The following is a 14,025-nucleotide window of genomic DNA, read 5'->3' on the forward strand; positions in this document are numbered from 1 at the left end:
ACGCTTTATAACAACATATTTACAGCGACTCTTTACAGCTCAGCTCCAGTTGTTTCCTACATGGAATAAAAAACTAAAATGTCACATTTAAACTGTACATTCACACGAAGAGTAGGCCTACCCTCGCTTATGTAAAAAATAGTATTTATAGTCAGGCCTTTAAAATCCTTCCGTTTGAAGCATATCGAAGAGTTTCGCTTCTAGAAATGTCTTACAGAACAATCATTGCTGGTGGACGAGGCTCGGGACCTCGCTGAATCTCCTGGACGTTTCCACTGCGGTGACCGGCGTCTTTTGTTCCCAAGCCTAGTTGTAAAAAACGTCGTCTTCAGACAGAGAGCTGCTGTCGACGTGGCGGACGGCGGCTTCCGCCGTCGCCACGCTCCGGTCCTCAAAGGGACGGTCAGCGTCCCGCTGAGCGCCGGGTGCCGGGGGAAGCGTCGAGTTGGCCAGCGGCGGGTGAATCAGGCTGGCTGCGTCGCTGTCGCCGTAAGTCTGGGTGTGAATGCTGTACAGGTGCTGGGGCACGCCGACGCTCCCTCCGTCGAGCAAATACTTGGACAAGAAGTGGCCCTCTGCGGCTGAAAAACGACGGCAATGTCAGTGAGTCGGTCAAAAAATACATTAAAAAAAATTAAATAAGTGGTGAAAACAATCCCAGCTGGAGCTTCTCAGGTTGTTCAAATGATTTGCATTTGCAAGTGAAATTGCTTGCGTGAGAAGCACCGCTTTGAACCGCTTCGTCGCACAGCAGCATGTGGCTGCAATCTCGAACGGCACTTTGAGTAATGAGAATAAATACAAACTCAGCACAGCCATCAAAACGAGTGATCTTTCCTGTGGCATTGGCTGAATTTCATCATCATTACAGTGCGCTGAAAAATTTGTTTTTTTTTTTTGCTTTTTTTTACACTTCAATGTTTCAGATCAAACAAATTTTAACACCAGGTAAAGTTTAAGTAATTAATTAGTTTTTTTAAAAGAAGGTGTTGTTTTCAGTGAACTGCAGAGAAAACATGGAAGAGTGGTGAAGGGTCCCAGGAGCGGCCTACCTAACAAAAATTGCTCCAAAAGCAGAACCCATAAAAGGCTCTAAGCGTTTTTTTCACACCAGATAGTCCAGTGGAGATTCAACTGGAGTCCAAAACAGCAACGCTTGTTACATTTTCAGCTGGTGTGGTTCGTGTTCGCTCTGCAGCGTGTCAAACTGGAAGGTCGTGACCAATATTTATAGAATCACGATTTCATTCAAACTTTAAACCCAGTTATGCTTTTAAAGACTCTTTCACCCTCCGATCCATGTGAAAATCTTTTCACTCAAAAATCTATTAGAGAAAATGGAAGCCTTCAAATAACGAGCTTGTGATTGTAATCAGCCGAAGCCATTAGAGAAGAAATGACCTGCGATTGTTTTTTTTAATCTGTTGCTTCATTTGTATTCTGTGAACTTTGCAGGGTCTCCTGATAAAACGTCTCAGGGCTTCAAAGCTGTGGTGACTCACCAACCTTGTGAGCTGGTGGACGGCTGCTCCACGTTGTCGCTCATGGACCACATGCTCATCGCCGCCTCGGCCAGGGCGAACTGTTCTGCCACGCCTGGGAAACAAAAACATAAACATGTTTTCTATCGGTTTTCTCGTGAGTCACCGCCCCTCGTCGTTTCTCAAAAGGTCTAACAGACGTCACAAATTAGAGGAAATTCAATAAGCGCAGTAGATTTAAGCCACTGTCCTTGGAAGCCCTTAGGGTTATTGATCTATGTGGCCTGGGGTAATCAAACAGAGACAATGCCAGAGAGGTCAGAGCCCCCCATTTCCCCCCAAACCCCTGCCACCACCTTTCTGCTTGACCACCTTTTGTTTTACCTAAATTAAACCCATCCGTTTGCTTCACCTGCAGCGAATCGGGCCTCCTTGATTTCATCTGTCATTTGGGAATAAAACTGCTCATCCTCCTGCAGCTCCGTCCCCGCGGCCCCCCATCCGCCGCCTCCTTTGCTCCAGCCTCCGCTCCACCCGGCCCTGTTTCCTCCACCCTCGCCGCATCCACCCCAACCTTTCCACTCGATCAAGTGAGCGACTCGCCCTTGGGCCATCGCTGTGGGCTTGGTGATGTGCTCCTTTATCGTGGCCACCAGGCCTAAACAAAGAGAGGAAGAGAAGAAGAAATTCATCTTCATAGCATTTATTAGATAAAATGATAGGCTGGCCAAGAAGAGGAGCAAAGTGGATAATTTGATGAGGGAGGTACAGCAGAAGGGGAAGACGTTTTCTGCTGCAGTTGGGTTATGTTATGTTCATTTCACTTTTATTTTACCATTATACAGATTGACAATTTAGAGGGGAAAAAATAATGGCATAGCATGATAAATATTAACATAAGACTGGCAAAAAACAAACAAACAATGCAGCAGTTTCCTAAATGAAGTGTGAATAAGATGCATTGTGAATACATAAAAAATAGTGAAAACAAAACTTTTGCCCATTTTCTTTTACAATTTAGAATCCATTCTCAATAGGATGCCGTTTTGACACTTATTCAAACAAACAGAGTTATGTAACAGGGCTACAGAAAGGACGTGTGTATGTTTATCTCTGTGCAACACGATGCAATTTTGTCTGATCTCATACATCATTTGTGGATGTAGGTGGGTGTGATTATTGGTGCAGTTCAAGCTCAACTCGTCGGCAGATTTTTATTTTGTGCATGTCAAACTAAGAGGTCACAAACATCTTAGACCAAATAGATACAAATGTTTGTCTAGACAGCTACCATTTATGTGTTTTTTTTTTTTTTTTTTTTTGCAAACTGGGGTCAAATCTAATCTGCATGGAAACACCACAGAATGTTTCTGTTAAGGTTTATTTAACAAAACAAAAATATTTACCACTGTAAGCACGTAATTAGTATGTATACTAAGAATGAAGACATTGTTTGTTTGTTCCTGACCAACTCTGTAGCGGTGTCTCTAACTGGTTGCTAATACGCTGCCAAATATGGCCGTCAGTCAACACTTATATCAGGGTGGGCAGTACGGACCTAAAGCTTTGTCGTAATATTTTGTGATACTATTGCGATGTTGATAAAAGTGACAATAATAACTATTTATTGCTGCTTTGTTAGGTAGCTGTGTTGCTGTGTCCCAGCAACCAAAGCCCCACAAACACAAATTCTTCTCTATTAGGACAAAAAAGGTCTGATTTGTGTCACGAAGCTGCACAGTTATGGCATTTAGTCATATTTTCAAATGTATTGGTATTTATTGATGTCCTTAACGAACAAACCAACTTAATGAGAAAATAGTAAAAATAACAATCCTGACAATACAGAATTTTTTTAATCACTAATTCAAATTTATTGTGAGAACAATAATTCAAAATTCTCATCATGAAAAGAAATTGGTACTGAATAGTAAGCAATACAATAAATATCCACCTCAACATGGTGCAGTGAACTGAATAAAAAAATGGTGGAAACTGCGCCCATCCAACGGCCAAGGCAACAGTCAGTTACCATGGATACCCTGAACGCAGGCTAGCTGAGTGATACTGTTGCCCAAAGTGTCAGGCTGGTTTCTAATTCTGCCTTCTCAATATTTTATGATTTTCTACATCGGAAGGAGTAGAAACATTCAGTTGTTCACTAAAAAAGAAAAAAAAACTGCTTTATTTTCTTGTACCTTTTTTTTTTAAAAAAACATTTGGACTAGCAAATTATTTCCTCGTCACTCTTTCACATCATTTCTTTTCTCTGCATAGAGGAAATAAATGTCATGAAATATTTCCAAGAAGAATCACCGTTACAAGATTAGCAAACAAATATAACAGAACCGTTGTCATTGCTTTTTCAATTGAAACGTAAAACATCCGAGAGGAATCATCTGCTTCAGCTTTGCATTCAAGCTGAGTCTCTCTGTGTTCCTGTAGCCCAGACATTAATGTGTTATTCATGACCTGCTGAAATCACTGGACAAAACAACAAGAAGCCATCCTTTCATGTAATCACAGGAGACAAGGGTAGAAAGGTCTCGGGGAAATGAAGAGCGGAAGTGAACGTGACAGGACGCCTTGCTCATATTTCAGAGGAGAAAATTAAAGCCATATCAGAGGGGAAACATTGCAAAGGTTGAAAAGACAAAAGGTCAAATAAGAGACAGAACTGATTATGTAGAAAAGAAAAAAAAAGAATCGATGGGGAAACGGGAGGAAAAATGTCAGCAGTGTAATGGCAGGAAATGGGCAACTTAAAGAAAGGAGGCTGGTTGCCTCAGTGCTGGGAAGCTGAGATAAACATCACAGCCACTTTATTTTCGTTTGAGCTCAATACCTGCAGCTTTCACAGCACGCTTTATCGCGCATTGTGTCACCCACAGCTGCCTCTCCCCGCTTTCACACGGCGACGGCTCTGTTAGGGGTGTTGAGTGAAAACAAGTTGAGGAAAAATATCTGCTTGCGTCAGTTCGTGAACGCACCAGAAAAGGCCCCCCACGTTTTCCTCGTTTTATAAATTGGTTTTTGTTTGTTTCATAGACAGGAAACTGACTTGAAGATGCTCTAAGAAGTGAAGCAAAAACAAACATTTCCACATGTCAAAGCATAACGGTGCTCTGTGCTCAACGTCTTAATGGATGCGAGATGATTGCAAACACCTGATGACTGCAAGCGTCTGAACTAGAAAGACGCCAATCAGCTCGCAGGTGTCTGCAATTTTCAAAAATCTAGTATTTTGTCAACAGCACTGCATAATCTGCTTATTTGTTAACCGTTTCATAAGAATATAGTTGAGAAGTCCTCACAAAAACCTTATTACATCTCTATGTTGTTAGAGATTTGTCATTTTCCCCAAAGTTTAGTCTCAAGAGGACAGATTGGTGTGAGCCTGCTTGTGATGAATGATAAATGAATCTCTCATGTTGAAACTCTGCAGAATTAGTTCGACTCTCAAGAAAATTGAGTCCTGTGGAGAGGAATTCATAGCTAAACGGGGAACATGGTGCCACTGCATGTTTGCCATAACGATTTTGCAACATACAGTACAGACCAAAAGTTTGGACACACAGTTGTGTCCAAACTTTTGGTCTGTACTGTATGTCTGGTGTATGGAGGCTCAATAGGAACAAAATAAAACAAACAATTAAATCATTAATTACACGGTCCATTGAGCAAATAATTATTTATTTCAATGTATTTAATAGAAATTGTATCAAATATGTCATTAAATCATCAAAATGCAAACCTGTAATAGCTGGTGCAGATAGTTAATTAAAAATGTGTTTGATTTGTGCATGGTTCCTGTTCCTAATCTTTTCTGCTGGTCGTCAAAGTCGAAGGTCAGGTCTGTAAGCGTAACTTCTGACCTCCAGTAGTTTGACAATCACGTATTTGACTTACTCCGCCACATCCTCTGGATGACAGTCCCCTGCTAACAGTTCACGTTAAAGCTCATGAAAATCCTTGATCACAAGGGCCGCCATCATTTTTCATAGAATGAGTCAGTGTAGACTGACCTGTAGGATTTGAATAGAGTTGTAAATGGCGTGTCCTCAAAATAACATTTACATTGTTGTAGTGGAGTTAAACCATCAAGAGTGAAAAACACGGACTGATTATGTGTTGAAAAGTGAGACAGTGGTGCAGTGGTATTGCACGTCTCGCTTGTACAAAGAGTTACTGTTAGGAAAAGTCTGTGTGCATCATATTTACAGTGCTGATGGAAAACACAGCAGCTAAATTAAAACATCTACTCAAATACTGACAGGAAAATACTTTTTTTATTGTATTTTGTGGGAGCTGTCAGACCTCCAAGATACTCTGCTCAGACCTTCATCCTTACTTCTTCCTTTCAACTGGATGAATCAGCATGTAAATCTTTACCTCATGAGTTCAGATTCAGCCTGATTCTTCGGCTTCTACATTGCCAACGTTTGGTGATTTTGTTCCAAACTAAAGTCATGAGTTTTTTTTGCCAACTGTCTTGAAATTTAAATTTAAATTAAATCGATGTACCATTCATGAGCCCCATGACTATATACAGTTGAAAAGAAAGTGTTGTAAACACTATATACAGTATGTATTTAAAATGTTCTAACCTGAACTTTCATCAACCTTTTTATGCCTTGATACATATTGAAAGAGAACTTGACATCTACAGGTTACATATTTGTATCAGGATCCTGCAGCCCAAATGGTTCACAAGTCTTGTAAATAAATGGCAAAGTAAAAAACAACAATATTTTCTCCCTGTTTTCAGAAAACACACTGCACAACTAGAAAAAAAATACATGATGGTTTTAAAGCTTTGCCTAAAATGCAGAGATTGTATTATCACCAATATTAGCTCAAACATTGTTATGAATAATAACAATGTTATTTATATTTCCAGCTAATATTATCCAGAAATCATTGCAGAAAGCTTCAAAGAAGATCGAAGCTATGCAACTGAGTCTCTCTGGGTGAATGCGGTTGTATATGGCGCACTAGTACTGCAGCCAGAAGCTGTCTAGAATGTCTAAAGAGAATTTGATTTCATTTAGCTTAGCTGCCATGAGCCGAGTGCTGTGAAGGTCACGGTTTTTAATCAGCCTTGATCTGATACGATCAAGTGTTCAGCAAATATTATCACTAAGTGGATCCTAAACACTATTGGACACACAGCCTGAGATGTAAACCAGCTCAAAAGCAACAATTACATTAACTAAGCCATTGCTTGACGATGTTGGGCTTCAGCCTGTTCCACTGGAACAGCATTAAATGTCACATTAACACAAATAATCCTACTACGGACACCAGGCAGTCATCATTTATAGGTTAATATTGATGTTAATTATGTTAGGTTCTAGTGTACAGGACCATCAGGGGGGAAAAAACTGCTAAATGAAAATGTAACTGTAAGAAAGACAACATAACATTTCTGACAATATTACAATATTTACTCTGAAGGAAAATGGCAATGTGAGAACACTTCTTATCTCTTAAAATCAGTAATTAAAAATGTGATGGTAGGGGCATGAACCCGTTTTGGCTGAAAGTAAGCAAGCGACAAATATTTTACAACCATACAGGCTAAATATTAGAGTTATACTTAAAAATGTGGTTTTGATTGGTAATGTCTGGTTCTACTGTAGTCCACAATGACCCCCACAGGTTGTACAGAAATGTTTTAATGACTCGTTTATCAAAGCTACTGCAGTAAGTACAGGTTAGAAGTTCAATGAAGTAAACTGAAATAGTTACAAGATGGGCCATTTGTAAAATTAGTTGCATATTACATTATGTGGATATATCTTTACGTACAAACAAAACATGCTGCAGAAGCTGCACCTGCACGACTTTGGCATTCAATCAAATGTTCGAGGGGAAAAGACGAAGGGTGTAAAAGTGATGGCATGTTTGTTTGAGGTTTAGACAATTACGTAAATGAGGAAAACTAAAATGTAAAAAAAAAAATCCAGCAAGATCCTCAAACTTAAATGGCGAATGTGACTTTGAAGCGTTTATAGTGGGAGACATTAAAGCCTGGTTTTGCTTCACACTAAAATGTGACTTTCAAAGACGACACCCCATTTACGCTTGTGGGTAAACATTTAATATCAATTGTAACACACTGATTATTTGAACTAATAAAACCATACGAGTACAACTAAAAACACCCTGTAAAATAAAAACCTTTGTAAAATGTAGTTAATAGCAAAACTCGATGTGGGGAATTAATTAGAAATGCCCTCAGATGAATTCCGACTTGGAAAAGCAACAAACAAAGCAACATATCAGGGAAACGTGATGTTACAGTATATCACCATCCCTGTTGTGAAACACGGCGGTGGCAGCATCATGCCATGTGGAGGCTTTTCTTTCATAGAAAGCATCGGATACGATTAACATTTACACTCCTCAGATTTTACCAATAAAATAAAATTATAGATTCGTCACTCTCCTTCCAATTTACAGTTACGTTTTACTTTGCTTTGGACTCTCATATAAAATCCCAACGAAATGGACGAAAGTTTGCAGTTATAATGTGAAAAGTTGAAGTTGTAGAAATAATTCTTCACATATGAGACAATGACTTTGCATAGCGAGTAGAATAAAAGTGAAAGTGCATGAAAACACTAACATCGTCGTTTTGTGTTAAAGCTCCGCGGTTGTTGTTTGACAGCAGCCGTCACGCCTCACCTGAAAGCGCAGCAGCAGTTTGTGAGGGTTGATTATGTCTGAGTAAATGTTAAAAAGCCTTTTAAACGCACTTTATTGGATTGAATCTGTCATCTTCTCAGCCGTGCGCCTGGATGTACTCGTCTAACCTATTCATGAGGGTTTTATGCCGCTGATTATTGCTCTGTCAGTCTAATAAAGGAGCTTCCGCTTCGAAAAGTTCATCAAAGCGTAACACATTAACAAAAATAACGAGCCTCCTGGAGGGCGAGAGGAGCTGTATATATGGAGGGGGAAGGGGAAGAAGAGGATGTAATAACATGAGATCAGGAAGAGAAACACGAAGGCAAAGACAGAAGATCCAATTGAAGATGGTGTTTGGGTGAGTAAGAGAAAAAGATTAAGGAAGGAGGAAAATTGCATTTCCAACCCCTTGTGGTTACTTCCCCTGGTATGGATTTACAAGGCAGCGCACAACATGAATCAGACATGTTTGTTTTTGTGTTTCTCACCTATCAGAGAGGATGTAGCCAGCTCTGCAATGTCATAGCGACTGGACTTATCTGCCACTGTGCCGTTGGAAGGATTCTGACCATCCTGCACCACATGAGGCAAGAGAGAGACAGATAGGAAAGTAAATATGCTGGCAAAGCAGAGGTTACAAATACCCAATCAGGATTAAATTGATATGTTATGCTAATATGCTAATCAATATGCTAATTGTTGAGTGACATCTTTACCTAAATTTATACATGATATAATTGATAAGAGACAATTGAAGCCGGAGCTGTGAGTTTAACTTTCAACATTGAATTGATTCATTTCATCCTGAACTGAATTTGGAATAAGTTCTTTATAAGAGCGATTTGACGAATAAAGGTGAGAAATATGGACTTATAGTTTTATTGTGATATCAACTTATTTGTTTATTTTTTGAGTAACTGACTGTGATCTCAGTCATATCCCTACAAACACAAATACTGTAAATACAGTCACTGCAGTTAATAGTATTTTCAAATGTATTGGTATTTATCAATGCTCTCATTGAACAAACATAGGAGACAATAGTAAAAATTACCATCCAGAACAGTTTTGGGTTTTTCTTAAACAAAATGAATTGGAATTTTCACGACAACAATGAATCAGAATTATTATCATGATAAGAAATGTATCACGATAAGTGATAAACGATACAATAAATGCCCATCATTATTGGCAAAGCATTGATTTTCTCCCTCCAGCTTCACACACACTTATTTCTTTGCTAAATAGCTTAACTTCACTCAAATTGCTGTAAGCATTCATTTTTAAGTTGAACTATATGTTCCTGAACGGATATAGGTCTGGACTTTGTAGCTTTGTAAATGGACCATTCTTACAACAATAGCTCTAACCCTTCCATTTTAGCTCTATACTTGTCTTTTCTTTTCTGCCCTAGTCTGGAGTTTATGGAAGAATGGAGGTTTTTCCTCCATCTTTCCATCAACTCTGACTAATTTCCCCATTTCTTCAGAAAAAAAATGATTCAACCCCACATCATAATACAAAAAGTGGTGGTGCGTTCATGGTCAGATGTTAGCCATAGTTTTCCATCATTTTAGTTAGAATGCAAGCCACTAAGTAAAATGTTGGCCTCATCTGCTCTTACTTGCCTTTTTACCACTCTTCCAAAGAAAAGTCACACATCAGGGCTTTATTTGCCAATTTATCACAGCAAAGCGATTAAGCAGTTCTTGGTCTTCAACTTTGAAGATCATGTATTATTTTCCCTCTACTTCATAATTGCGCTGTTTTCTTTTTTTTTTTTATCGACAGAAAGTAATGCAGCTGTGAAATGGGTTCTTCACAGTGCATACTGATGCGTCCTCGGGAAAGACCCTGAACCCTACGTCGCCTCTGATTTGTCCGTGTTTGTGAGCTCGAGCCACGGAGGACAACATCGCTACGGAGACTCGAGGGTCTGTGTAGGTGTATAAATCTGTGCGTAAAAGGAGAAATTAGGATTCGGCACAAAACAACAGCAAACTTTGTAATTGAAAACAAGAGCCACAAGAAGAACATTCACATCTCCCCTCCCTTTTCACAATTCAACCCACACGTTTGCCGTGTTATTTTCTTCCAGGCAAACAGGAATGTTAATGAAGTTAACAGCCAGAAGTCTTCGGCATTCGCACTCAGCCTGAATCAGGTGCTAACGACAGAAGGCGCGATCCCAACACCCGAGTTGGTGCAATCAGAACAAAAAGATAAAATGCTTTTCCTAAATGATTAACTCTGGTTGAATGTTCTTGAGCTGACTGCAAAGACTTCAAGGATTTTAAGAAAGTGCAAGGTCTGGATTTGTTTTTCTATATTAGAGCATAATCAGTGTTTTTTTTTGATTACAGATAGATTTTTTTCTTTTAGACAAGAGTAGGTTTGCCCTTCTCTGATTGGTTGGCGATCATGTTCCTTTTGATTGTATCTGGGAACCTCCTCCCTCTCCAAACAGCTTAAACGCGTCTGTCCTCCTCTCTTTTCTGACAAACGGCCGGCGAGAGAGAATTTCCTTCATACGTTTACATGAGATCTGGAAAACCAAAATGTGACGCCTGAGGCTACATTTTATTTACTTACTTGTTTAATTATTCATTTAAAACTGGTGGCGCCTGAGCTGCCTTCAGTGGTATCCAAAAGGAAGTGTTAGTAAGGTGAATATGCAGCAAAAATAACCTTTATAAGCTAAACTGAGGTGCGAGTCCATTTTCCTGTCTGAAACTAAGGACTGTGCCTTCCTTCAAAAGCGACGGGAAATAGAATGTGTTATTTTAAAACTTCATCTGTAATGTGAGGTTTTTGTAAACATAATCTGTCTTTTTTTAATGTAAACTGATCCCAGGAAGAATAGCTGATGCAGCAGGCCGCTGACGCTAATGGGGATATCAATAAACAAAAGCATAATAAAAATAAACCATGTGAAGGAATAGAAATCTGGTCTTGAGCTGATCTGAAAAGTATAACTCATTCTTAGGATAAAATCAATTTCTTTTAGATCTGACGTGTGATAAACAGCGAGACTTGTACATTTGTGAACACTAACAAAGCGTGATATTAGCCATACGCAGACACAGACAAGTCGTACCTTGATGGGAGCCGACTGACCTTCCTCAGTCTGGTGCAGCGATGATGATGGTAGGTGGAGTTCTGTGGGGAATCACAAATAAATAACTGGTGTTGGATAGACTTATAATACAAGTCCAGGGGTCAAGTGAGGCTCACACATAATGGAAGAGGCTCCATGTGTGTGTGAGAGAGAGCTTTAAATCCCCTTAGTGCCATTTAACCGAGGCCCCTCTGCATATTTAGCTTTGCATCAGTTCACGCTCTGCCTCTTTGCTTCATAATTGATGGTGATGAGGCTCATCTGAATGACAAGAGGAAATGAAGTGGCGGTCAGTGCTATGGAGAATTGACATCATTTAAAAGGTCAGCAGACACACACACACACACACACACACTTTTCACACTTTCAGGAATACAAACGCATGCTTGGGGTTTCCCAGGAGGGTGGGGGCGGGGAAGGGGGTGGTGGGTGATGTCGTCGAGACAATCGGCTGTCACGATGGAAACACCGCAGCAACGGAAAGCCAGGTGATACCCTTCCAGTCACACACTGATGGAGACACGCACACGCACACACACACACACACACGCGCGCACACACACACACACACACACACACACACACACACACACACACACACACACACACACACACACATCCCCCCTGATCTGCAGCCTTAGTCTGCAGGTCAAGAAATCGCCTTCATTATTCCACAACCAATCCTTTGTCTCTGTAGATTTAAATCACACTCTGACTGACACTCTCTCTCACACACACACACACTTTCTCCTGCTGTGTTGTTCTTATCTGTCTGTCTGTCTCCTTGCTGCCTGCCTCCAAAGCGCATCTGCGCTCAATACCTTCCACCTTGTTTGAAAGGGGCGCTTTCTAATAAAAACATTAGTCTTTTTATAATTATTTTCTTTCAGCTAACAACACAAAATCCGCCCGAAAATAATGCCGGAGATTGTAATCCTGAATGTTAGGCGGCAAAAACACCTCAAACCTCAAACGAGCTTTAAATTGTGATCATCTCTGGATTACACGGTTACATTACTCCTGTTTCTTCTTAAACGTTCCCAACCATTACAGTCGAGCAGCATTCGAGATCCGTAAAAAAACACTCCTTTTTTTTTTTCCTGCAAGAGAAAATTGCAACTCGAGTCACATCTTCAAGTCCTGACAAATCTGGGATGACAGTCAGATGAGGCTCTCACTGTTTTTCTCCCTCAGTCATCAACCTGCTGCCCTCAAGTCTACAGATTGCTTTGAGAAAGAAAAGCTGTCATGGGGCCGAACATAATGGCTTTTCAGACTGCTGGTTATAGAGCAGGCTTTTCTGATTTCAAAGCAATCGCTCCCGTAACAGAGTCAACTCCGACGTGCCAAACTTGACACTCTCCGTCTCGGTCGGGTGTCAGCAAAACTCTCGCAAACTTAACGTACAACTTCACCTGCGGTCCTCATGTGTAAATCCACCAACTTGTCCTGCAAATCCTCACACATTCACACACAAACAGGTGGGCTCTGACACTGACCTTTGTGACCTTTGCAGAGGCAGGCACCCATGGTCTGACAAGCAGCGGCCAACTGGTTATCTGTTCACCATGGTGGATGAGGAGGAGGAGGAGGAGGAGGAGGAGGAGGAAGAGTGGAAAAGAGGAGAAGGAGGAGAGAAAAGATGCGGTGGAGGCAGGAGAAGTATCAGCTGAGTCGGGGGAGGAAAGGGGAGCGAACGCTGGATGAACTGGAGACTGATGCACCGGCTGACTTCTCTGTATGGGAGAAAAGAGGTGAGAGAGTGACACTAACAGAGTGTGGGGAGAGAAGGAGGGGGAAAGAGAGAGAGAGAGGAAATTGGGGAGAAAGCATGAGTGCCTGTTTGCTGACGAGTGCGAATCTCCTCCCCTTCTGTCTCCTGTTCTCCTCCCACTGTGTTCTCCCTCTCCATGCTACTGTATCCATCACAACCTCACTGGGAGCCGAGGGCATGAAGAAGGCTAAATGAAGGACGCCAAGCTCAGCAGCCGATAAAACATTTGCTAGGTCACTTTGATCATCTTAAGGTTTGCCTTTTATTTACGCTCTGGTAGCTCTCAAGATTTGTTTTGGTTTTGGTTCTTGGTCTTATATTCACTTTAATTTGTTGTTGTTTTTGTTTTCAACCAGACCAGTAAAAATGCAAGTTGAAGTAAAAATATTTTTGTTGTCTTCGTTTCTTTTTTTTGTTTACAAGGCCTGTCGATGTTTGGGCGTTAGTGCATGCGAATTATCTAAAAAGTTTAAAGTGTTAATTACATAATCCAGATTAATTGCATTACGTATTTTGAAATAAAAGCCTTTCTCCCACAGTTTTTCTATGACTGTATTTAGTCCCACCCATCAAGACTGATAAGCTGCTAAAGAAAATCCCCCTCCAGCATGACCCTACCGCCACCATGCTTCACCCTGGAGGAGTCAGATCTCCACATTCTGCTTCCACTGCTGTGTTGAGACTTCTTCCTTTACTTTTCTGAAGGATTCATGTTAGTAATAACAACACATTATTTCACTGCTCGAGTTTAGCTATTGTATCCACTGCGATATAAGATTTGATGAGGCGAACAATGAAGTGTGTGTTTCGTTGAGTAATTTAGAAGCATTTCTACTCTCGGTGCTGCAGACTCATATCTCAGCTTGGTGTCCCTGCATACATGTAGCTCTATTGTTCTGTTTCTGGTCCTTGCAGGTTTCTCCTGGGACTATTTTATAAATGCGGTCGGGGAGAAAACA

The 14,025-nt window shown here is 40.6% G+C and overlaps 1 protein-coding gene across 2 annotated transcripts; it reads right to left on the bottom strand.

Annotated features, from left to right (window-relative positions):
- Positions 1–4: 4 nt before the first annotated feature.
- On the bottom strand, positions 5–13,165 carry LOC102220092 (protein FAM131C). 2 transcript variants are annotated; one of them, XM_023328834.1, is made up of 6 exons: positions 12,792–13,162; positions 11,272–11,333; positions 8,663–8,747; positions 1,894–2,139; positions 1,507–1,596; positions 5–581 (listed from the first exon to the last, which is right to left on the bottom strand). In XM_023328834.1, exons 1-6 carry the CDS (start codon positions 12,820–12,822, stop codon positions 307–309), a joined length of 789 nt encoding a protein of 262 aa, XP_023184602.1. In that variant the 5' UTR covers positions 12,823–13,162; the 3' UTR covers positions 5–306. The 2 variants fall into 2 exon arrangements, with proteins under 2 accessions (XP_023184602.1, XP_023184651.1); XM_023328883.1 differs by having other exon boundaries at positions 312–581; positions 1,503–1,596; positions 12,792–13,165.
- Between the last annotated feature and the right edge of the window lie 860 nt (positions 13,166–14,025).

The sequence above is a fragment of the Xiphophorus maculatus genome, chromosome 1 (genome assembly GCF_002775205.1).
Source record: "Xiphophorus maculatus strain JP 163 A chromosome 1, X_maculatus-5.0-male, whole genome shotgun sequence".
Classification (NCBI taxonomy): Eukaryota; Metazoa; Chordata; class Actinopteri; order Cyprinodontiformes; family Poeciliidae; genus Xiphophorus; species Xiphophorus maculatus.

Excerpts from the sequence above, each read along its gene's own strand:
- LOC102220092 (XM_023328834.1), bottom strand. The coding sequence starts at position 12,822 with ATGGGTGCCTGCCTCTGCAAAGGTCACAAAG. Across the intron at positions 11,334-12,791 it reads CCTCTGCAAAGGTCACAAAG|AACTCCACCTACCATCATCA; the intron begins GTCAGTGTCAGA and ends GATTCCCCACAG. Across the intron at positions 2,140-8,662 it reads GGCTACATCCTCTCTGATAG|GCCTGGTGGCCACGATAAAG; the intron begins GTGAGAAACACA and ends CTCTTTGTTTAG.